The sequence below is a fragment of the Pseudonaja textilis genome, chromosome 2, assembly GCF_049901715.1.
Source record: "Pseudonaja textilis isolate UNSWEBS1 chromosome 2, rPseTex1.2, whole genome shotgun sequence".
NCBI classification, from domain to species: Eukaryota; Metazoa; Chordata; class Lepidosauria; order Squamata; family Elapidae; genus Pseudonaja; species Pseudonaja textilis.
Window position 1 is genome coordinate 190,377,634 of NC_141991.1, and position 22,918 is coordinate 190,400,551.

Here is a 22,918-nt window from a genome sequence, read left to right on the forward strand (position 1 = left end):
TTTCAACTTCGTTCGTACATATGGTCCTAATATAGGAGCATTTGATTTGGTTCAAGCCTGGATTTTTCTCTTGGCTAGTTGTAGTTTCTCCCTTGGTTGGTGCATAAAATCCATTCCAAGGGCCAGAGTATCCTCGCTAAGTTATTTTTCTGCTTTCTTACTTAGAGACCTCCCATCTCTTTTGCATTTAAAAATATGATTTTCCTCTGTAAAAAGCACCTATGAAATCCATATCCAGATTCCATGCATGAGGAGGTTGTAAAAGCCAGCTTGGGCTTCTGCCTATCAGCCCAAGGTTTAAGGAGAGTGTTAGCACATAAGTAACACAATTAATGTTGTAGCTGAATGGTGACCATTAATTCTTTCAAAGTTCAACCAAATTGCTTAAGGTTCTGGACTTTTTTTTACAGAGTTAATTACTTAAGCAGTTAGTAATAAAAAAACACACAGTCAGAACAAACATTTTTACAATTAAAAAATGCTTTGGGCAGTCTTCATGCTGAGAGAGATAGAGAGATATATATTGTTTTTTAACAATGTATGAATCTAATGTTGTTATATGAGATCCGTAAGACATTTTTCGTGGAATTTAATGTAAAAAGCAAAACAAATACATTCTTCCTTCCAGGTATCAGCAATGTTTTTATGGGGTAAATCTCTCCAGTCTCCGTAATGCAGCTGTAGATGAGTACTTCAGACAGCCCATTGTAGTAAGTTAACTGCTATTTTTATTTCTTTTTTTAAAAAAATGCTTTGTCTTTCTTTTACATTATACTTCAAAGGCAGACATTTTTTTCCAATCTGGGAGCTTTTGAGATTTCTCAGAATATGTCCTTCCAAAAGGAAAGGACAAAAGGACATGTTCAGTTTTTCAAAGTTCTCACTGATTGATTGTCCTCATCTTAGCATAGGTTCTTCTCAAGCCACATTTTGCTCTTTTACAGCTTATTAAAATTAGCCTATAGTATCCTGAAGCCTTCATTATGATTAAAATCAACCTACCTTCTCTCTTTAACTCTTCATACTTTTTTTCCTTTTTTTATATAGAAGTAGTCCTCATTTAACAAACACTTGGTCAACAACTGTTTGAAGTCACAAGGATGTTGAACAGGTGGTACAGGTAGTCCCCGACTTACAACAGTTCATTTAGTGACCATTCAAACTTACAACTGCACTGAAAAAAAATGGCGTATGACCATTTTTCAGTTATGACCATTGCAGCATCCTCATGGTCACATGATTTGCATTCAGACACTTGATAACTGGCTTATATTTATGACTGTTGCGGTGTCCCCAGGGAGTCATGTGATCCCCTTTTGCGGCCTGACAAACCAAGTTAATGGGGAATCCAGATTCAGTCAACCATTGTGTTACTAGCAAGAAAAAGCGTAAAATGGGTCAAAACTCACTTAACAAACTTCTCATTCAGCAGCATAAACTTTGGGCTCAATTGTGGTCGTAAATCGAGGACTACCTGTACTTATGATCAGTCCTCAGAGTCAAAGTTCTGGTCATCCCGGGGGCTCCCCCATGGTCATGGGTGATTTGCAAGTGGCTTGCAGTCATCACGACAGTTGCAGGATCCCGTTTCATGGGATCACCATTTGCAATCCTTCCTGCCAGCTTCCCACAAGCAAAGTCAATGGGGAAACTGGCAGGAAAGTTTGCAAGTCTCTTTGGTAAGATACTCACATCCCTGCAAACTTTTCCTGAAGAGCCTGGCTACGGAGTATGAGACCTTAGTGGTCTCATACCTCATAGCACACATGCATGCCTGCATCATTCCTGGCCATTCCCCACCATAACTCTTATACACGTTCTCCCACCTGACCTACCTGCCTGATGGCCTCCTTGTAAGCCAACTAGGACTTAAGACTTCCTTCCAGCCTTGCCTTTGACTTTGCCTATTGGAAGCTTGCAGGAAATTGAAGGGAGATCCTTGCTTAATGACCCACAATCCTTGCTTAACGATGGAAAAGGAGTGCCAGGAGTGCCATTCCTAAGTGATGCAGTCCCATGACCTCCTGTTTTGCAAATGTGTTGCTTAACAATGGAAATTCCGGTCCCACTTACTATCGTAACCCGACGACTGTCAGTATTTTGAATCCAAAATATCCAAACTAAGAAGAAAAAAATGGTATCCCATGAATAGTTGCTTAGTTAATTTCATTACTATTTTTCTAGTTGAAATCATTGTACTTCCAAACAGATTTTCCAGTGGCAACAAGAGAAAAATTATTTCATCTCTCTCCCTTAGTGAAAATGTTTAAGCTGATACTTAGCATCCATTTCTGGGTGTATAAATATGTTTTGAAGCAGAGCACAGCCATTTCTTTCTAAAATATGTGTAAAATGGCATCAGAAGCACTCATTTTTAAATTGATTCACTTACATGCTAAACTGAAGAATATATATAAAGCAACATTAAAGGATCAATATGTAACATGGAATTTTTTAATAAAAAAGAGAAAATAAGTATGGAAATTATAAACAACAGAACTCCAAAATCTTCTAACCATATTGCTAAGTCTCCTTTGCCTCTTTCTTGATTTTTTTTTTTTTTTGGTTACAGGTCCAGACAGTAGTGGGAATATACGTGTTACTTGATTGCTTGAAAATATTCATCAATGAGAAATATTGCTCATTTTTTAAAAGTTGTAATTTATGATGATCTGATCCAAAATAATGAGATGTCTATCATTTATTGTTGAAATGAATTCAGAGGATTTTATTTGGATAGGAAGAGTTTATATGTAGAACATGTTTATGAAAATGATTTTTAAGTGAAAGGCATAGCAGGTTTAATTTATGAAAATGTATATTCTTTATTCACTATATTTTTTCCAAAAACGGGAAAAAAATCAAGTGGAATTATGTAAGACTGTCTGGAGCTCTGGAGCTGCTATTTGTTTCTTTACAATGTGCCCATTTCTATTATATAATAATAAATAGTGTTTGTGTCTTTTACACCTCAAGATTACTTTGACTGGCCCCAAAAGTTTTATGTGCTGATAATTACCTGCATGGGTTATTACCGAGATGAGCGATTTGTAGGAAATATCAGAGCTGTAGGCTAGACTGGATTGTAAAACAAATAATCTTAGAAATTGGCAGTAATAAATCACTTCCATGCTACTAAGAAAACAGAATGGACTTGCCAAAGAAGAAAACAGGAACTGAATTTGACTTGAAGGAGACTTAACATTTATTTTGGCTTGGCTTGGTGTTGGTTTGGTGATATATACAAGGAAGGAATTCTTAAGCTTACCACCAGTTTCTGTTTTGCACACCCACTAAGATGTTGCCCAGTCCCATTAGAGAATGTAAAAATCTCACATGAAAATACAAATATCTCATAAAACTTTGAGATTCTATCTTTAAAATCTTATGAAAAATCACGTGAAAATATTGAAATGATTTCCCAAGATTTCAACACATTTATTTTTATATTTAATATTTGGGATTTCATATGGAATTTGTCAGACCTAGTTGCCAACCTTACTCTAGATCATAATATGTGTTCTTTCTTTTCCATTTTTATTTGCAGGACACATTTGACATTAGAATTTTGATGGCCCGGACTGTGAAATACACTGTCAGTTTTCTTGAAGCAGAAGAGGAAGATTTGCACAGGTGAGAGTCTATTCTCCCATTTCACAATATTCCATTTTAAACCACTATTTGTTGGCATAGTTTTCACTTTATTAGCAAGCTAGTCACTGTAAGGATACACTCAAAATATGTAGTTCTTTCTTATCCTAGAGTAATGTGCTCTAAAAAGCCAGTCTGGTTAAAGCATCAGGCTAAAAACCGGGAGACCCTAAGTTCCAATCCTGCCTTAGATACAAAGCCAGCTGGGTGACCTTAAGCCAGTCACTTTCTCTAAGCTCTAAGAAGGAGGCAATGGCAAATCACTGCTGAAAAACCATGCCAAGAAAACTGCAGTGACTCATCCAAGTAGTCTGCAAGAATTGGACACAATTGAACGGAAGAAAAAAAAGTGTTCTACTAAAATAACCATAGCATGATGGTTATTTAGAGTGGAAGATAAAGTGACCCAACCCGTGTGCATTGGCATTTTATTGTATGCCATCCAATTTAGGCAGGTCTTAGATAATTGGATAAAAAAAGTTGTTATAGCCACTCCTTGCATTCTGATGTTGCTTCTAAAATGTGTTCTTGAAACACAGAATTTGGCCTTGTAATGAGAGTACAAATGAACCTAGGAATTTTGTCTTGAGTGTTGATCACCACAATTGAACTAAATTAATTTTCTTTGCCTTTGGACCCCAGTCCTTTTTTTAAGGATTGCATGGTGCTAAATTTAGTAAATATGCTCAGTAAATATTTCATCCAGAAAAGCTATTATTTTTGATACAATTCCTGGGATGAAAATCAATTTAATTTGATTCCTAATCAAATGTTTTAAGGATGCCGATCTTCACTTGTGACACTTTCATATATTTAATTGCGGTTTTCTAATTGTGTTGTTAATCTTTTCTTATTTCCTTCTGCAGAGTGGAAATCCCTTTTGTGTTTCAAATGATGCAATCTGGATTAATTCATGGCTTGGCGTTTTGGTTTGATGTGGCATTTGTTGGCTCACTGTATGTATTTTTCCCTTCTTTCCAACATTGATTGAGTTGACCAAATCAAAAACAAATACTAAATTGAGGCTATTTTAGAGAATGTAGTGAATCAAAAATAAATCACATCCTGAGTGGATGTAGGATGTCATCCAGAAATTAACACTTTACAAGACAGATGGGAGGAAAGGAAAGAATCCAAAACCCATGGCAATAAAATAGACTTGTTTTCTATTTCTGTTTTGTACCTTGTTGTACCTTCAAGATTGACCAATGTTACAGCCACATATGCTTTTGTAAGGAAATGCTCCCATCATCAGAAGCTTATACCCCAGTGAAACTGATTAGCCTTAAATGTGTTACCAGACTTGAAGTCTATTTTGTCATTTTAGAGCAGGGGTCCTCAAGCCAGGTCCATAGACCAGCATTGGCATGCCAGAAACTGGGCCGCACAAACAAGTGAAGCCCTATCAGTGGCAGCATGCAAAACCACGCCCCCTCTGATCTGCCGACATAGGCAGCATGCAAAACTATGCCCCCTCTGGTCTGTGGAAAAACCTTTCTCCATGGAACTGGTCCCTGGTGCCCCAAAAGGTTGGGGAATGCTGTTTTAGAGCAGGGGTCTCCAACCTTGGCAACTTTAAACCTGGTGGACTTCAACTCCCAGCATTCCCCACCAGGCTTAAAGTTAACAAGGTTGGAAACCTCCGTTTTAGAATATATTATTAGAGCATATATTTAAAGCACAAAAGCATTCTTCTGGGAACTATAACTCTATTAAGCTGAAGTTCCATCTGTTCTCAAAATAATAACATAGGAACTGTGCTATTATCTTTTTTTTTTTTTGAACATTCAGAAAATACAGCAACCTTAATTTCCATTTCTTCCCATTGATTTCCCATTTTAAGGGTAACAGTTTGGCTCTCTACTGCTCCAACAGAGCCTCTGACCCATTGGTATCAAGTTCGCTGCCTTTTTCAAACTCCTCTCTTTGCCAAAGAAGGGGAGACACTTTCAGGGGAAGTCTTATTTGTAGCAAATAAACGGTATGTAAATTTCTTTCATGGTTGTACGAAAGATTAATTCTCTCCAGTTCTCTTACCTAATGTCTAGTGCAGGGGTGTCCAACCTTGGCAACTTTAAGACTTGTGGACTTCAGTTAGCTTTGCTGGCTGAGGAATTCTGGGAGTTGAAGTCCACAAGTCTTAAAGTTGCCAAGGTTGGACACCCCTGGTCTAGTGGAATAATTATTTTTAGTGGAATAACATTAGTTGTTTCCTGTTACTTTTAACACCGGTGGAGTCGATAGAGGTGTATTTTAGGCAATCTGATGTAGCAGCAGATGTGTTTAGCTAGGGGAAAAAAGTTAACAGATCCTGCAAAAAAAAAGAGAGATATAAATAAGAACCAGCGCGTGCATATTAATACAGTAGACTAGAAGTTAGTCGTTATGGATGTCCAGAATCTTCAGCTTTTGCGGGCTGGTGGGCACATCTGAAGACATCTATGAGTGCTCTTGCCAATAGTTGCCTGAAGGGCTTCCCCATTCACAAAATGGCTGCCATGGAAGACATAACCATTCCCAATGAACCAGCGTTATTGTAAGTTTTTTTAGTTTTTTCATCCTGAAAGATTAGCATGTTTTTTCAATTGAATTGTATAGTTTATATGTTATATGAAAGGTAGAAAAATTCTGAAGTGATTTATCTTGGTCTTATTTTTTTTTTACATCTCAAACACTTGGTTTTTTGACAGGGGTGTGTAGGCTTTCTGTATCCGCTGTGGTATTCTGTTTTCCTGTCATAACTTTGAGGATGGGTCATAAGTCACTTTTTTTGAAGCTGCCATAACTTTTGACTGTAGTTAAATAAACAGTTGTAGCTCAAGGACTACTTCTACCAAAGGGACTTATTTATAATAGTTCAATTTTATCTCAACATTATTTACAGTACTGGTAATGTTATGCACTAATGACGCATGAGCTCATTCTTCAAAAATTTGCTTGTGAAGTGTCTCAAAAATACGTGCTATGGAGACAAATACATTACCAATGAAAGATAATATTTGTAGCTCAGGATTGAAATGAGGGCTCCTTGGTGCTCTCTGGGCTGGCTTGTTTTCTTGCAGACGTTTCATTACCCAAACTAGGTAACATTATCAGTGCTAGTAAGGAGTGGGGTTTGCTCTCACTGATGATGTTACCTAGGTTACCTAGGTTGGGTAATGAAACATCTATAAGAAAACAAGCCCAGAGAGCACCAAGGAGCCCTCACAGCTACATTAAATTCCTAAATTCAGTCTTTTTGTTTTTGTAATCACATAAAGCCATGACAGAACCCAAATGTTTCTTTTGTATCTTTATTGGAAAGTTCCCACCCCCAAATTCAGTACTGCTAATACATTTTTATGAGAAAAAGTTCTGGAGAACGTGTACAAAATATCACAAAACAGTAATTTCATTTCAGGGTCAAATGATCAAAACCAGAGTATCAACCCACTTATTGGATTGATACATATCCAATTGCTTACATTATCCAGTTGCTTACATTATACAATATCTAATTGCTTACATTAAAACTGTATTTCCTATTTATGATGCAGGCAAAGTTATGACATCCAGATTGTTGCCATAGTGGATGAGACAGGCTTTAAATCAGGCAATGTGCTTGATTTAAAGAATCCATTCTTTAGGTAAGAAGTGCCTTGAGCTTTGATTCATAGTAATTGCTATGAATTATAAAATGATTTCTATTTTAGAATGTATAAGTAAACATCTAATACTGTCTCTTGTTAGGAAGAAGAAACACTGCTTATTAGCACTGAACCCAGAGCATAAAATTTTGCCATCTATAAGTGATTTGAGTGGGAACCCCCCCCCATTTTTCCAGTTTTTATACTTTGTTTCACCCACTCGATTTGATGCAATGTTGGGTACCTCTTAATCTCCAGTTTTCTCATAATGTCTTCATTGTGATCGTAATTGTGAAAGTGGCCACCATGATATGATACAAATTAGATTTATGGACATGTGGTGATTTCAATGAAAATAAACGAAGGCATGTGGCTTTCATTAAGTCATTGCATGCATCCAGATAGAGCTTTCATTGTGCAAATTCTATCTGCTGAAACATCTTGTATGCATCATCCAACTTTTACTTTTTGAAACATTTTTATAGGTACGCTTAGATTTGATGAAACTAACCTGCTGGAAGAACAGCCAGGATTATAAACAAACCAAGGAGTATTTGAACAGTTAAATACGAGCATATTGGCATTGCTGCTTCTGTGAAATTTGTATGTACGTATTAAAAACAATATTTTCTACAAATTGTATAATACTTGTGAAAACTATTTTTTCAGATGTATAACTCCAGCGTTTAAACACATCTGTTTGGAACTGTAATCCACTGTAATGAATAAATGATACTTGGTTGACGTAGCACTTTTACTTTGAAATTTGTTATGGTGGAATCAGCAGGAATATGTAATGTATAAATTTGAAATGTTAGTCCCATGTTGCTCTTTGGAATTATTCTGTTTGTCAATGGAGATTCTCAATCATCCATGTCATGGTTGCCCCAAAAGTTATTTTTCCAAAAGGCAACTGGACTTTCTTTTTTCTTTTTCCTTTAAAAACATTTCACTTCTTAAATGAGAAGCAAAATGTTTTCAAAGGAAACAACAAGAAAGTCCATTTATCTTTTAGAAAAAAACATATTTGGGATAATTATTCTTTTTGTTCAAACTTAAGTGAAATTGGATTGCTACAGGATATTGTATTTGATTTCTTTTTGACATTCCTTTCACTTTTATTCTTTTCCCTGAAATATTTTTAACATAACCTACCTCAAGTCTCTCTCTCCTCTCTCTCTCTCTCTCTCTCTCTCTCTCTCTCTCTCTCTCTCTCTCTATATATATATATATATATATATATATATATATATACACACAGAGAGAGAGAGAGAGAGAAGAGAGAAAGAGAGAGAATGAATGAATGTGGGAATAATATGAACAAAAAGCTAAGATTATACTTTAGTCTGTTTTAGTATTGACAATGTTAATTTAAATATTGATACATTTAAATATCTAGAGTTTATTTTCAGTTAGCCAATAATAATTAACTAAGAGACATGAAGTCATCTACCAGTATCTTGAATAAGGTATTGTTCAGTGCAACCTAATAACAGCACCTGTTTGGGAAAAAAACAACTAAATTTGCTCTGCTTTTTTTTTTAAAGTTAAACTTAAAGTCACTTATCTCGCCAAGTGCAACTCTAGGTGGAATACAAGGGTTCAATAAAAATACCATATAAAACATTAAGATAATAAATTTAGAGATCAGAAATTTAAAAGTTGATTAAAATTAACTTGGAGAGGAAAAGAACAGGTGCACACAGGAAGGATGTGGGTCACAACTAATCCATTAACCACCATTGGGATGTCACTCTCCCATTGGAGCCCCATGCCTGCTGGCAGAGCCATGTCTTCAAATCCTTTCCGAGAGTCAAAAGGATGTTTGCCAATCTCACCTCGGAAAGCATGTTATTCCAGAGAGTGGGAGCCACAGCAGAAAAAGCTCTTCTCTGGCTTGCATCAGCCAAAGTTCCTCGATCAACAAGATCCGCAACGTGCCTCTTCTGCTGGCTTGGGTGGGATGGGCTAATCCCATTGGGGTGAGACCGTTCATTGGGTAATACCCCAGGCAATACTTTTCAAGAGAGGATAGAAAAAGAAATGAGAGAAGGGCGCTCATTGCTGCTGGAGCAAAGCATAATCAATCCTCTGTCAAATCACAGCTAGTGTTTTGGCTTCATAGCTCCTTAATCATTTACTCTTTCTGTCGTTGCATCTTAGCTTTATAAACTCCAGTTTCTGCCCTCAATACAGTCCTATTAAGCAGCTATTGTAAGAAGTCCTACGTTAATCTTCCTAACCTGTTGGGTATAACATGGTTGATAAACTGAAAGACAGAAAGGTTCATTTATTTCAAACCAGTTAACTGCACAGATGATCAATATGGCAAGCATAATCCATAAGGTCATAATTGTAATGTGTCCAAGGAGTTGAATATAACAAACCAAGGTATTTACTGAATGTCACAAAGAAGTATTCTTTCTATCTAGAGAGAGAAAGAGATGATAGATTGATCAATAGACTGATAGACAGATATTTCCTTACAATTAGGATATAATTAGTCTCTCTACATCAGTTGTGTCCAGTCCGTGGCCCACATAGGCCCTGAACAGCTAGCAAGATAATGTAAGATAAATTCCCAGAAATTGGTAGAGAATGACACACAACAGAGAACCTTTTATTTCACTGATATATGTAGTCTGAAAAAAAGTGTAGACAGATATGGAACAAATGATCAAAGCAAATGTATTTACCTCCTTTGAAAAAACCCAAGGTTACTTCAATTTAATTCCAGATTCTTGGAAACCTACAGTAAATGAAAGCTATCATTTGGATTACATACTTCTGGTTGTTTATAGCACATGTATCTCAATCTGTAAGATGTGCTATCCAATCCTAAAATGCCTACAATCTTAATAGTAATGGGAGAAAGCAAAAGGCAAACTAAACTCTCATCAATAACCCCAGAGCATCAGAAAGACTTGCAGAATACAGATTTAAAAACAGAATTTTGATCAAAGACCTGAATAATCTTGTCAATTTCAAGGAATTTAGTGAATGCAGCAAGAGAAAAAGAAAGTTATCTCTATATTATGCACTCCATATATGATAGCTCTACATTTCCTACGGAAGGGCTTTGAAAAAGATATATAGATGCTGTGATGTGTCTACAAAGATCATAACGGTGCAAGCAATGTACTCCCTGTGATGCTCTATGAAGGAAAAGTTGGACTTAAAGATGCAGGAATAGAAATGGTACTGACGCTTTAGAATGTTGGTATGGGAGATTTCTGAGGACACCACGGAAATAGCCAAGGAAACAAACAAATGGACCATTGAACAAATCAGCCTGGAGTCTTGACCGTCTCAAGATATCCTTCTTCAGACACATTATGCAAAGATCAAGCTTTTTGGAGAAAGTTGTAATGCTGGGAAAGGTGGAAGGAACGGAAAGAAGGCAACCAACAGCAAGATAGATGGGCTCACTTGCAGTGTTAATCAATGCACTATTGAATAAGACCTGAAAGGGTATATTGCTAAGAGTGAAGGTCAAATCGATGGCCCATAATCAATTTAAAAGTAAAACTTTAGGAAATAATCAGGCAACTTAATTAGACATTTAAAGAACAAAAAAGATTCAAAGATAATAAGAGATCATTCAGTTCCCATGGGGAAAAAAACCTTAGAATGTAAATAAGAAAATTAAGCTTCCTTGAAAAACAAGATAGGATTCCCAAATGCTTCATATTTCATTACTGTTTGAAATCAGTGAACATTATGTTTTAGATAACTCAAAATGAAACACATGCATCTGTCACCACACACAAAAAAAGACAACCAGCAAGTAACCAGTATTTGGCTTTATCTCAGACTATCAGTTTTAAACATCACTCTCTGGCAGAATTAGCTAAAAATACACAGCAAAAATTATTAAATGGAACATTTCCAAAAGCATTTGGCAATAAAAGGTAATCCTGTGTTGTATAACTGCTTCAAGACGTGTGAAATTTAAACCTCCCCCCATACCACAAATGAGGAAAGAAAAAAATATGTGTGAAAAAAGAGTAATTGTCCTCCCATCAAAACTATCATTTGGCAAAGTTTAAATATGTAAGTAGTGCATCACATTCCTATGGATTGCATAATTAAAAAATATTTAAAGGCCTAAGGAAGCTTTGCAGAGCAAGATGGGTAGCATATAAATTTAGATGATTGATTGATAGATAAATAGAGGGTAGATGGGTAGATATAGATAGGAAGGAATGTTTGACTTCACTTTACAGTGTAATGTTACCAGATTTAACCAAAATGTTAGACATTCACAGATCTTCAATGTCTTAAGAAAGAAGTAAGACATCACCTAATGTAACATGACTTCATTTGACAAGCAAGAAATAATACAGCCTTGATTAATCTTGCGTTAACATAAACCTTTTTAACTTGTTTATTATTATACCAAGTTGAATAATCCGTTAATCTTTTTTTTTTTGCTTTTTCCATTGTTGAGATGTTGTAAAAATAATCATATAAACTCAGTTCCAGAGCCACTTTATCTTGAAATGTTCACTAAGGAACTATGGATTATATTTATCAAAAGAAACTAATTAATAATGCTGAAAAGGGTGGGTGACTCTAGAATAAGGATTTTTTTTTTATAGCAACTGCAGTCATTTCTTTAAACCATTACAATTAATTATGTGATAGAAATAGCACGTTATAAGGCAATTGTTTCTAATTGAAACGATAAACATTATCCAAAGAGTAGTTCTGACTATTCCTGAACACTTGGCTCAGTGTTTGCTGGCTATTTTACAGATTGCCATGCCAAACTGTAAGTTCGGTTGGAACCTATCATTTTCCAAATGGTTTTCCATTTCACTGGGAAATCTGTTTTCAAATAAACAGAAGGTCAAAGGATCTCTGAGCATTTGCATCAAGCTGGAGAAGTTGTGAGATCTACAGGTTGCAGAATGTGATATTGCAAATAGGAATATCAATATCCATTTTCCTAACTTGTTTGAACTTCCTTTGACTCTAAAAGTAATCCTGCAACTACTTTTGAGAATAAGATTCACTGAATTCAGTTGGAGCTATTTACAAGATCTATCTAGAATGCAATTAACATTTCCAACTCTTCCTTTCCCACTACATCTTTTTAATCCTAACACTCTGATTCCTTTGTCATCTCAACTGCAAGCTTTGCTCATTCAATAGGAACACTGTTGAAGTGAAACATCCCTTCCTGTTTATAACATTTTTCATAAAGTCAATCTTGCCCGAATGTGGTAGTTTCATTGTATTTATGTTTGTAGTCCACAATACATTTCAGCTGAAAAACTCTAGTTTCTTCAGGGGTAGCCATGTTTGTTGCATTAAAAACAATTATTTTGCATTATCCTAAACCAAATGTATTTCTGTAAGTTATGGAACTCTGCACTCCACCAGACAGAGTTCACTGCTTCAGGTTATTCCATTGCGGGGAAGCAGTTACAGCCTTCCAGCTTTTCCTTCTGAACTTCCCAAACCTTTCAATCCATAGGCCACACAGCATACTTTTAACTCCCTAAACCAGTCTACAGGCTTAGGTTGATGGAGCACACTACCTCATTGTGAGTTTGTACCAATTTTGGCCAGCTTCAATTACTTGGAAAAATAGTGCCATCTAATCCTTCACAGGCAGCAAAATGTCTTAGGCTGGCCGTGTTCCCCTTATGCATGGAATATTCTATTAAAAGGGCATATCTAATGTGCATAATTTTCATTTTAACACAATGTAAGGTTGCATCATTACTATTAGACCATGTTGTTTGCTTGGTCTGCTTAGTAAGTTGACGGTTGGGAACAACAATTCATGTGCCTTATGAAAGCTAGGAATGTTTATTCCATTACTGATCCTTTTACAATGTCAGAAAATCATTGTTGTTCACCAAAAAATTCTTCCTCTATTGCAATAAAAATGAAATCCCAAATTGGCATATCTGGCCTTTTCACGAATTTTAAGTAGGCCTTGACTAGCGTAAAGCAAGAGTTTTTGCAGTTAAGAGCTTACATCATACGACAATATATCACACTTAGCTATAAAATCAATCAGATCGTTCCTCCCATCCAGGATATCTCCCAGGGATAGGGGTGCAAGTTATTGTTCCTGAAAGGATATTACAGATTCACTTAAAATCTGACAGATATCATTGGGAATCCTCCATACAGCAGGCTAGCCTGAATGTTATAATGGAAGAACATGGGAGATACAGGAAATCAATTAAGCAGAGGAAGACTAATGATCAGACAGTAAAAAAACTTTGAAAGGCTAACACATGTATTCATGGTGTGCAGGACTTACTTTGCAAGTGTTATTCAAAATATTACTGGTATACTTAATTCTCCAGGCAAATACAAGCATAACTTTGCTTTGACTGAAATGTGAGTGCCATCTGGTGGTGCGTGTGCTTTTTATTCAACATAAAATAGCATATAAAACAAAGATGGGATTTCAAATTAAATCATGAATTTATTTGGCCAACTACACTATTTAGCTTGACTTTCATAAATATATTTATGACTTTCATAAATGCAACATATTTTTCAAATTGGTAAATTCAAATTAGTAAAGAGCATCTCTTACAGCATGGTTTTCAAGCACACAAAGTAACTAAGACATTTCCCTATACCCTATACGGCTTCTACAACTCTGTGAGTTGGCAGCTAAAAGAATCTTAGTATTTCCAAAAAGAATAGTTTAGGATCACAATCACATCAATCACAATCACTTTATATACAAAGTTGTGACAAAACTGAAATTGAAGTCTTGTTGCCTAGAGAAAACATTGATTTGATTTATGCAATCTTTCCTGTTCTTGAAGTGCAGATATTGTTTCGGGATGGAACTTTTTATGTATTTTAACAATGTAGATGGCCTCTCATCACATTCTCACAACCCTGGGCAACTAACAGGACAAAAAAGCAACAGTACAGAAATCCAAAACAAACTTTTTTTAAAAAAAATCTTGTAACAAAGCCATCAAAATATAGTCTTATGATTTGCTCAGGTCCACATAAAAACACTGTTTCAATTATTGACACAGACATCATTTTCTATTTTGAAAATCCCTAACTAGCCTTTTTCATTGCTTTTCTTAAAAAAAAAAAAGGTGTCATGCCTTTTAAGTTGACGTCCTGTAAACCTTCTATCCAACAGCTCCTATACATCTATTCATTAAGGGTCTCAAAGTGAAAGTGCACAGCACCTGAGGATCTTTAATAATGCAGAACAGGAGGTAGGTGTTCCCTCCCCCAAGTACAACCACCATTCTTCAGATGGGGGCTCAAGTGATAATGATCTTAAATAGTCTTGGAGTCCGACTGGACAATCACTTAAATATGAGCCAGCAGTGTGATGAAGCAGCCCAAAAAGGCGAACAGAGTTCTAGGCTGCATTAACAGAGGGAAAGAATCAAGATCACATGAAGAGTTAATACCACTTTATAATGCCTTGGTAAGACCACACTTGGAATATTGCATTCAGTTTTGATCACCATGATGTAAAAAAGACGTTGAAGCTCTAGAAAGAGTATAGAGAAGATCAACAAAGATGATTAGGGGCAGGGGTGGGATCCGACCAGTGTAACAACTGGTTTGGTGATTTTACGTTTTGCACGCATATGTGTATATCAGCTAGCTGTCTGGACAGCTGAGCAGCACTGTGGGGGTGGGGTGCACAGCAGTTAAAAAAAACAACACCCTTTTTCCTGTTTTTTCAACCACAGCTGTCACGCAAAGCAGCTGCAGTTGAAAAAGCAGGAAATAAAGGTCAGGTAAGAGCCCGGGTGGGCAGGTGGGCCAAAACAGCAGCAGACATAGAACCAGTTTTATGTATGTTCTCTGTCTGCTGCTCTTCAGAGCTACCGGTGGACAGAACTGGTAGAATCCCACCCGATTAGGGGGACTGGAGGCTAAAACATAAAGAACGGTTGCTGGAATTGGGTATGTCTAGTTCACGGGTGTCAAATTTGTGGCATCACATTGCCGTCCCATGATGTTTTGCAGTGTTTCTCCCCTTCATGGAGCTGGGTTGGATGCGACCTGTGTGATGCATCTGGCCTACGGGGCCACCAGTTTGTCACCCCTGTAGTTTAATGAAAAGAAGGACTTGTGGTGATATGATAGCAGTGTTCCAATATCTGAGGGGCTGCCACAAAGAAGAGGGAGTTAAGCTATTCTCCAAAGTACCCAAAGGCAGGACAAGAAGCAACCGATGGAAACTGATCAAGGAGAGAAACAACCTAGAAATAAAGTTTCCTGACAGTTGAAACAATCAGTGAAACGACTTCTCTCCAACACTTGTGGGTGCTCCAACACTGGAAGTTTTTAAAAAGAGATTGGACAACTAATTTATGTTATTAATAATGCTGCTAAATGCAGGGACCTATTTTCTCCCTTTATGAGCTCCATCTACTCATTGGGTTGGTGGTATGGGAAGGGGAGGAGGCAGCGCTCTGTACCCTCAAACTCCTAAAAGGAAAGATGGGGTATTAAATAGACACAGACACACAGAGATCCGACTTCCATGGCAGAGTTCCTGTCATCCAGTCTTTCCCAACTCTCCGCAGGAGTCGGACTTCAAGATTTTGCTCTCCAGACTAGACGCAGGGGTTTCCAACCTTGGCAATTTTAAGACTTGTGGACTTCAACTCCCAGAATTCCTCAGCCAGCTTTGCTTGTGGACTTCAACTCCCAGAATTCTGGGAGTTGAAGTCCAAAAGTCTTAAAGTTGCCAAACTTGGAGACCTCTGCGTCGAGAGGATTACGGAAACTGCACAACTTCTTCAGGAGAAGCACGAGGTTGAAGAACGGATCAACGTGCGACGGCTGCTTTGACCTCAGTGAAACCAAACCAACATAGCATCTCGGTCGTTGCTTTCGGTTTCCACTGGAACCCTGCAACGGGGAAAGCACAAGGCCGGACTGTGACTCGGTAGAACCACTCTGCCACTCAATATCCATGGTGTTCTGTCAGCCGGCATGGTTCAATTGGGAACCGGAAGAGCCGCTTTAAGCGTCTTGAGTTCCCTCTAGTCTACTCTAGGAGTTATAACCCCGCCGCTCGGGATTTCTCCGCCCTTTGCTTTGCGGCCGCGCTTTTGTGACACTGTCGTGAATCGCAGTCGCCGTCAAGCAAGATCAACGGGGAACGTAGCCTGGACCGGAAGTAGGGGAGGAAAAAGAGAGGAAGCCTGGGAAAAAGCGGCACACGTGCGGCCGGTAGCAGGTGAGTCTTCCTGCGGGAGGCAGACGGCGATGGCTGAGTTGTTATAGGGAGGTCGAGCGAAGGTCTTCGAGTAGTCTCTTCACTTCTGGTGGGCTCTTTTCTCGGCTTGAAAGGGGTTTTTGCACTCATCTTAACCAGTCGTTTCCGGCTTATGAGTGTTGTAGTCCATCTGCTGCTACCCCCCCGCCTCCTTAGGTGGAAATTAATGGGAAGGCATTTTGTAAGGTCGTTGTTTCCCTTCTTGTAGGTATCCCGCGAGCAGGAATGACTTGAGTACTGCCCTGGTACGTTTAGACCAGGGCTTTCCAACCTTGGCAACTTTTAAGACTTGTGGACTTTAATTCCCAGAATTCCTCAGCCAGCTGGCTGAGGAATTCTGGGAATTAAAGTCCACAAGTCTTAAAAGTTGCCAAGGTTGGAAAGCCCTGGTTTAAACTACAATTCCCAAAATCTCCCAGTAGCGGGGTCAGTGGAGGTTGCCTGGCTAGGCTTTCAGCTCTTGTTCATCCTTCTAATACTGTGATCCAATGACCTTAATAAACAGTTTCTCATACACCTAAGCAATAGAAGGGGAACTTAATGATCGCATATAAAAAAAGACTAGAATCTCATTTTGGATTGACGGAAACCAAAGCTTTTATGACATAAAGAATAGTGGATCCAAACCTAACCCAACCCACCCTGAAACGCTATTATCTTCGGCAACTTATCTTACTTAGTCTGTAAGTTATCTTAAGAGAGCCAATTTGTTGTAATGGTTAAGGCATCAGGCTGAAAACTAGGAGATGGCGAGTTCTAGTCCTGCCTCAGGAATAAAAGCCAAGTGGGTGTCTCTCTCAGCCCAAGCCACACCTCACACAGTTGTTGCTTTGGGAGAAAAAAAGGAGTGGGAAGGAATATTATGAACGTTTTCCGCCTTGAGTTTCTTATGAAGTAACTAGCAGGGTATCCGTGCTTCGCTATGAAACTATGTGATTGGGCTTAGTTTTGGGGGAGGAAAATAAAGGGAAAAAATTGTGCCTCTGCTTACCAGCATCCATTGGTATTCAACTGGCTAGCATTCTGTCAGTGTGTGAGAGAGTTGAGGGCTGTTTAGAAACTGAAACAGTATATGCTGAGTGAGCAAGAAGGAGACAGCAAGGAGCCTGGACGTGGCTCAGCTCAACTGCAGTTGGAAGATCTTTCTTTTCAGGTGCAAGTAAGAGTTGAGAACTGTTTCAAAACTGAAACAGTATTTTCTGTGTGAGTAAGAAGGAGACAGCAAGGAGCCTGGATGTGGCTTAGCTGAACTGCAGTTGGAAGATATTTCTTTTCAGGTGGGGAGGGGGAGTAGAACTCCTTATCATCAGAGCGTGTTAATAATAATATAGAAAATACTAATGTTCTGATGGTCATTTCGAAAAATCTTTTCTTAGTGAACACCTAGAAGCCAAGAGGAACATACGTGCCAAATTTCAAGTTTGTAGGCTTCACAATTCTGGAGATTTTGTGATGATGCATGAATGGTATTTAGCTTTTATATATAGATAGATAGAAGATAGATAAAGGTAGGATTAAAATCTAATAAGATAAATAAACCTCCATCGGAGGCGAACACCATGAAAGTACCCACAGTAACAATATAATAATCTTTTGGGAGGCTTGCAGAAGGTGAACTGAAAAAAGTAATAATTCTTGGGAATTCCTATCAAACAGCCTTAGGGCTTATTTGCAATTTTAAGGGTCCTTTCCAAAGTTGTTTTCTCTTACTGGCTAAAATCAAAGACAACTTTAGATATTTGTTCCTGTGCATCTGTAGGTTATTTACTACGTAGACAATAAAAATATTAAAAAGAATAATAGCAGGTATATTTCTGTCATTATATAAAAATACCAGTCAAAATGCCAAATGATGATTTGAAAATATATTCCCAACCATGGTAATGGTCCTGAATTTTTGATGGATTCTAATAGAGCAGTTTGTGTGCAGCTGTGGTGCTATTTTTTCCTAGATTACTTTTTTATATTTTTCATACCAAGATTTTTAGATCCCCAGCCACACTGATGTGATGTGACTAGTGTTTATATTGTTTTCTTAAAATATTATGCTAATCCACGATTATTTTATCTTTAATAAACTGACAGCTACTTGCAGCCTCACAAAAAGTAGTGAAAAAAATCAAAGATGAAATGTCAAATTTATTATCGCCTTTTTTGTCTGTTGCTGCCTTTATTCTTGATATTTTTAAATGTCTTAAAATTCAAAGATATTTAAATAACTCTGCAACATAGCATGGGCTGACTGAGAGTTATGGGCTTGTAACAATATATCTGTCACATTTCAGAATGGAAAAAGTTGATTTCTAGAGCTTCTGCAGTCTTGAATTGCATGTGTATGAGGATTGGGATACTGGAAGCAGTGATTGTAATTTTCTCTGTTTTTCAGCATTAAATTAATGGACACCAAGAGGAAATTTATTGGTAAAGGTGGAAAAACTGGGCGTGGTAAAAAGAAGTTTACAAAGAATAATGGTGAGATAAATTTATTACAAGATACACATTTTCTAAATCTGACATAGGTGGTAGATTGTGTCTAATAAGTAATTGGTTTAATAGATACTTGTAGGTTAAGTCATGATAAAATATAGGAAATGGATTTTAGCTGGTATATTTAAAGAGATACTTCAATTAGGCTTTTAAAAATAGGAATACATGCATGCATAAATGAACAAAATACAGTATATATTTTTTAATAATTTAGTAAAATTTACAATTATAGCAGTAAAAATGAATACAAACTGAAAAAAGATTGAATAAAAAGAAAGTAGAAGGTAACAGAAATACGAAGAAGTGACTTCCCAACTTCATCACAAATATAAAGAATTGTAGTAACTTATGACCTCTTAAAATGCAACAAATGATCTCGCTTTCTCATATACCATCTTTTATCTATAAATAAATCCTTATAGCATTGTAATTTCAGTTCTGGTGTCAGCAAAAGTCCATTAAGAGTTACCAAAAATATTTATTTTAATCTTGATCAAATAAATCAATTTTACATTCTTTCCTATTACTTCTAACAATTTTAATTTTTAGTCCATTCAAATAAAGTCATAGAAGTTGAATTATTTTCAATTTTTTTCTTCCTTCTCATGAGATTCCTTAAAACTATAACAGGCCTCTTTTGTAAATCCAATATTGGGAACTTTTTTCCAGGTCACCTTTGCAGTTTATTGTTTGTATATCCTTTCTAATTATTAAGACACCAACCAGTCTTATTTGTATGTCTGGTATAATGTCTTTTTCCATATAATTCTTGTAGCATGTCATTTGTAAATCCGCTTTCATCTCAGTCTCGATCTTCTTGGATAAAACTTGATCCTCTTGTAGACATACTCTCCACAAATACTGACATCGTTGTTGACACTATTAAAATTAAATTGAGTTAAAAATATTGTTAAAAAATGTTCTTTGATATGTCAAAAGTTAGAATATTTTGCTTCATTCTATAATTATAAACTGAGTTTGTGCTATCTTCAGTTATAAATTCAATTGCAATCTTATTTTGCAATCTTTTTTTAAAGTCCAAAGCAAAAGCATTTTCCCATGGGAAGGATTCTTAACGATCCAAAATTTTATTTTAAATTTATCTGAACTTTCTAAAATCAAAATTTTAATCACCCCTTTGCTGTATATATATTTTTTTAAAGTTAAACTTCTAGTTAAAATCTTGTTTTTAGTAAGGATTGAAGGAAACTCACTGCTCTCAAAGTTGCCAGTCCAAAAATTTCTAATAGCTGAAAAGCAATTAACAAGACATTTCTTCAAGTGATTAAAAATGAAATATGCAAACTTAACATCCTTTCAAATGTGCCAATCATGGTTTAGAAGATGGTTATTCCCTTGTCTCCCAGAGTTCTAAACCCACTGAAGACCATTATCTTGTGGCCTCCTCACAAGGAACAACTGTGTAGAGTTCTTGTGAGTGACTTCAAGCTCTCTCCTTGTCCAGAGAGGCATTACTGAAAAGCTAGTCTACTTTCTGACTCTGTTTTGCCACAGCTGTTGGCTCCACTTTTTGTGATGCAGTCTTCAGCTCACCATTTCTTCCTTCACAAGTCATCACAATATATACAGTTTGATGAAAAAAGTTAAGATAAGGATTGCATTTTTAAACTTGGCTAAAATATGTGAATAAAAAAACAAAAAACTCTGCACTTTTTCATTCCTGTATACCCGTAGCCTAAGCCTTACCCATCAACATAGGAGAGGGAAATCTCTAGCCCTCCAAATCTTGTTGGACTAGAACTCTCAGCCCCATTTGCCATTAGGAATAATTGTTTTGGGCTTCTAGGTGTGTGATTTACCTTTACTATTGATAGGAGGTTTAATAGTTGTCCATTTGCACAGTAATTATTCCATATATACTGGCAGAGGTTGGCATTTGTAATATCTAAATGTGGTAAACCTTTCTAGAGTTCTCACATTATTATTTAAAAATTAATTTAAATGCTTGTGTACACTGGTTTTTCGGATGTTTATTTTTCAATCTTGTGATCATTCTGTTTGAAAACAAAGAGGTTGGTTTTTCATGATCTAAGTATGTTTAAGAACAATCTGTAGAAAATATATTTTAATTTCAGTTGATGGAGAAAAGGAATTAAATTGTCAAAGCTGGATTAAAAATAAATAAAATATAATACTTATAGATATAAACAAATAGGTTGTTGATTTTGGGAAATCTTTCTCTAAAATATTAAAACAGATCCTGGTCATCCAAAGAGAGTCATTAGAAAAAATGAAGATATCAAACCCAAATTTAAATCTAAGAAAATTGAAAAAGGAAGTAAAAAACCTGATAAAACTGGCGTGAAACATTGGAAAAGTAAGCAACTGTCAGGGAATGTTTCCAGAAAGCGCAAGCTTCAAGGTGAAACAGAAGGTAAGAATGTGTTTCTGAAAGCTAAATGTATTAATCTAACAGTTCCCTTCAATGGTTTTGCACTTTTAAAAAGGGTCTTTGGGTAGAAAAGCTATAAAAGGACCTCTGTCACTTCCAAATCAGACCACATCAAAATAGACTCAGACTTTGATTCAACACTGACCAGTTTATACAGGTTTTAGAACAAGAGGCCTCAATTAAAAGTTAGCTGTTTCTTCAAGACCTGCCATTGCTGAAATTACAATGAGGACAAAATGAACCAAAATTAGTTGAAGATCTTGGATGAGAACCCAGAAAAACATAATTTTAAACATTTGGTGCAGTATTAATTAGTACAGATGGTATTCACTACATATTAACCTCTTCTAAAACTACATTTTGTTTTATTTATTTATCATTAGGCTCACAAACTAAAAAGCCTAAATGGGCTGACATCAAGAAGAAAAAGAAGGAGCTAAAACAGAGCCGTCAGCTGAGTGACAAGGCCAATTATGACATAATTATTAAAGGAAAACAAATTTGGGAAACTCTGCGGCGGTAATCATAATTGCTACAGTTGTATAGTCAATAACCTAATGTCTGTTTTTGTTTTTATTCAGTGCAGAAATGTTTTTAGTCTTTGTACAGAGGTGATCTTTCTGAACAGTCAAAGATCATCTCTGCAAAATTAAGGGCTTGGTTGATGTTTGGATATCATAAATATAGTAGTGATGTATGGGGGGATGGATGGATGGATGGATAGATAGATAGATAGATAGATAGATAGATAGATAGATAGATAGATGGCATCTTATAAAGAAAATATAATGGAGAAAGAGATAATGGATGCCCAAAAGGCTGAACTCATAAGTTATTTGGTGATATTATTATGTACGTAGTTGATCTACTCCACATGCTGTTGCAAATACATTTGTCCTGATAGTTTAAGAGTGCTAACACATAATTAGAACAGTTTAACTGTCAAAATAAAAATAATAAACTATTGGTTTACTCCTGGGTGCAATTGTAGAAAAAACTGTGACAAGGAAAAACGCAAGAAGCTGTTGAGTGATCTTCAGAAGTTACTTCATGGAAAAATTAAAGATGTAAGGAATATAAAACGTATATATATTTTGAAATACAGTAGAAGCAGTGCAATTTGCAAATTGCTGAATAGTGAATATGTGAATAGTGAACAAATTTATGCAAAGTTGTATTCTCTCCATAGGAGACTTAACTGAAATTTGGATGATCTCATTTCCTTTTTTTTTGCACAAACTTGCCATAATTTAGTATACTACAGACAGATAACTATTTTTAGCTAACCAGAGTTATGATTGTACGATAGGTGGCCATATAAATTGAAATAAATAAAGGTAGTCCTTGACTTACAACAGTTCATTTAGTGACCGCTTGCGGTTACAACAGCACTGAAAAAAGGGACTTATGACTGTTTTTCAAACAACCGTGGCAGCATCCCCCATGATACGTGGCCAAACCACAGATGCTTGGCAGCTGACTCATATTTATGAC

At 36.5% G+C, this 22,918-nt stretch overlaps 2 protein-coding genes across 4 annotated transcripts in view; both read left to right on the forward strand.

Annotated features, from left to right (window-relative positions):
• LOC113438409 (histone-arginine methyltransferase CARM1-like) overlaps positions 1 to 8,025 on the forward strand; it is a 58,925-nt gene extending 50,900 nt beyond the window's left edge. The window contains exons 8-13 of one of the 2 annotated variants that reach the window (XM_026703750.2): positions 629 to 710; positions 3,548 to 3,633; positions 4,518 to 4,607; positions 5,495 to 5,632; positions 7,188 to 7,277; positions 7,763 to 8,025. In XM_026703750.2, the coding sequence (XP_026559535.1) occupies positions 629 to 710; positions 3,548 to 3,633; positions 4,518 to 4,607; positions 5,495 to 5,632; positions 7,188 to 7,277; positions 7,763 to 7,772 (496 nt within the window). In that variant the 3' untranslated portion in view covers positions 7,773 to 8,025. The remainder of the gene's footprint in view (positions 1 to 628; positions 711 to 3,547; positions 3,634 to 4,517; positions 4,608 to 5,494; positions 5,633 to 7,187; positions 7,278 to 7,762) is intronic. The other variant, XM_026703751.2, reaches the window with a different exon arrangement.
• Positions 8,026 to 16,144: 8,119 nt separating this feature from the next.
• PUM3 (pumilio RNA binding family member 3) overlaps positions 16,145 to 22,918 on the forward strand; it is a 28,510-nt gene continuing 21,736 nt past the window's right edge. Inside the window, exons 1-5 of one of the 2 annotated variants that reach the window (XM_026703754.2) lie at positions 16,145 to 16,573; positions 18,911 to 18,996; positions 21,230 to 21,406; positions 21,808 to 21,943; positions 22,416 to 22,491. In XM_026703754.2, the coding sequence (XP_026559539.1) occupies positions 18,921 to 18,996; positions 21,230 to 21,406; positions 21,808 to 21,943; positions 22,416 to 22,491 (465 nt within the window). In that variant the 5' untranslated portion in view covers positions 16,145 to 16,573; positions 18,911 to 18,920. The remainder of the gene's footprint in view (positions 16,574 to 18,910; positions 18,997 to 21,229; positions 21,407 to 21,807; positions 21,944 to 22,415; positions 22,492 to 22,918) is intronic. The other variant, XM_026703753.2, reaches the window with a different exon arrangement.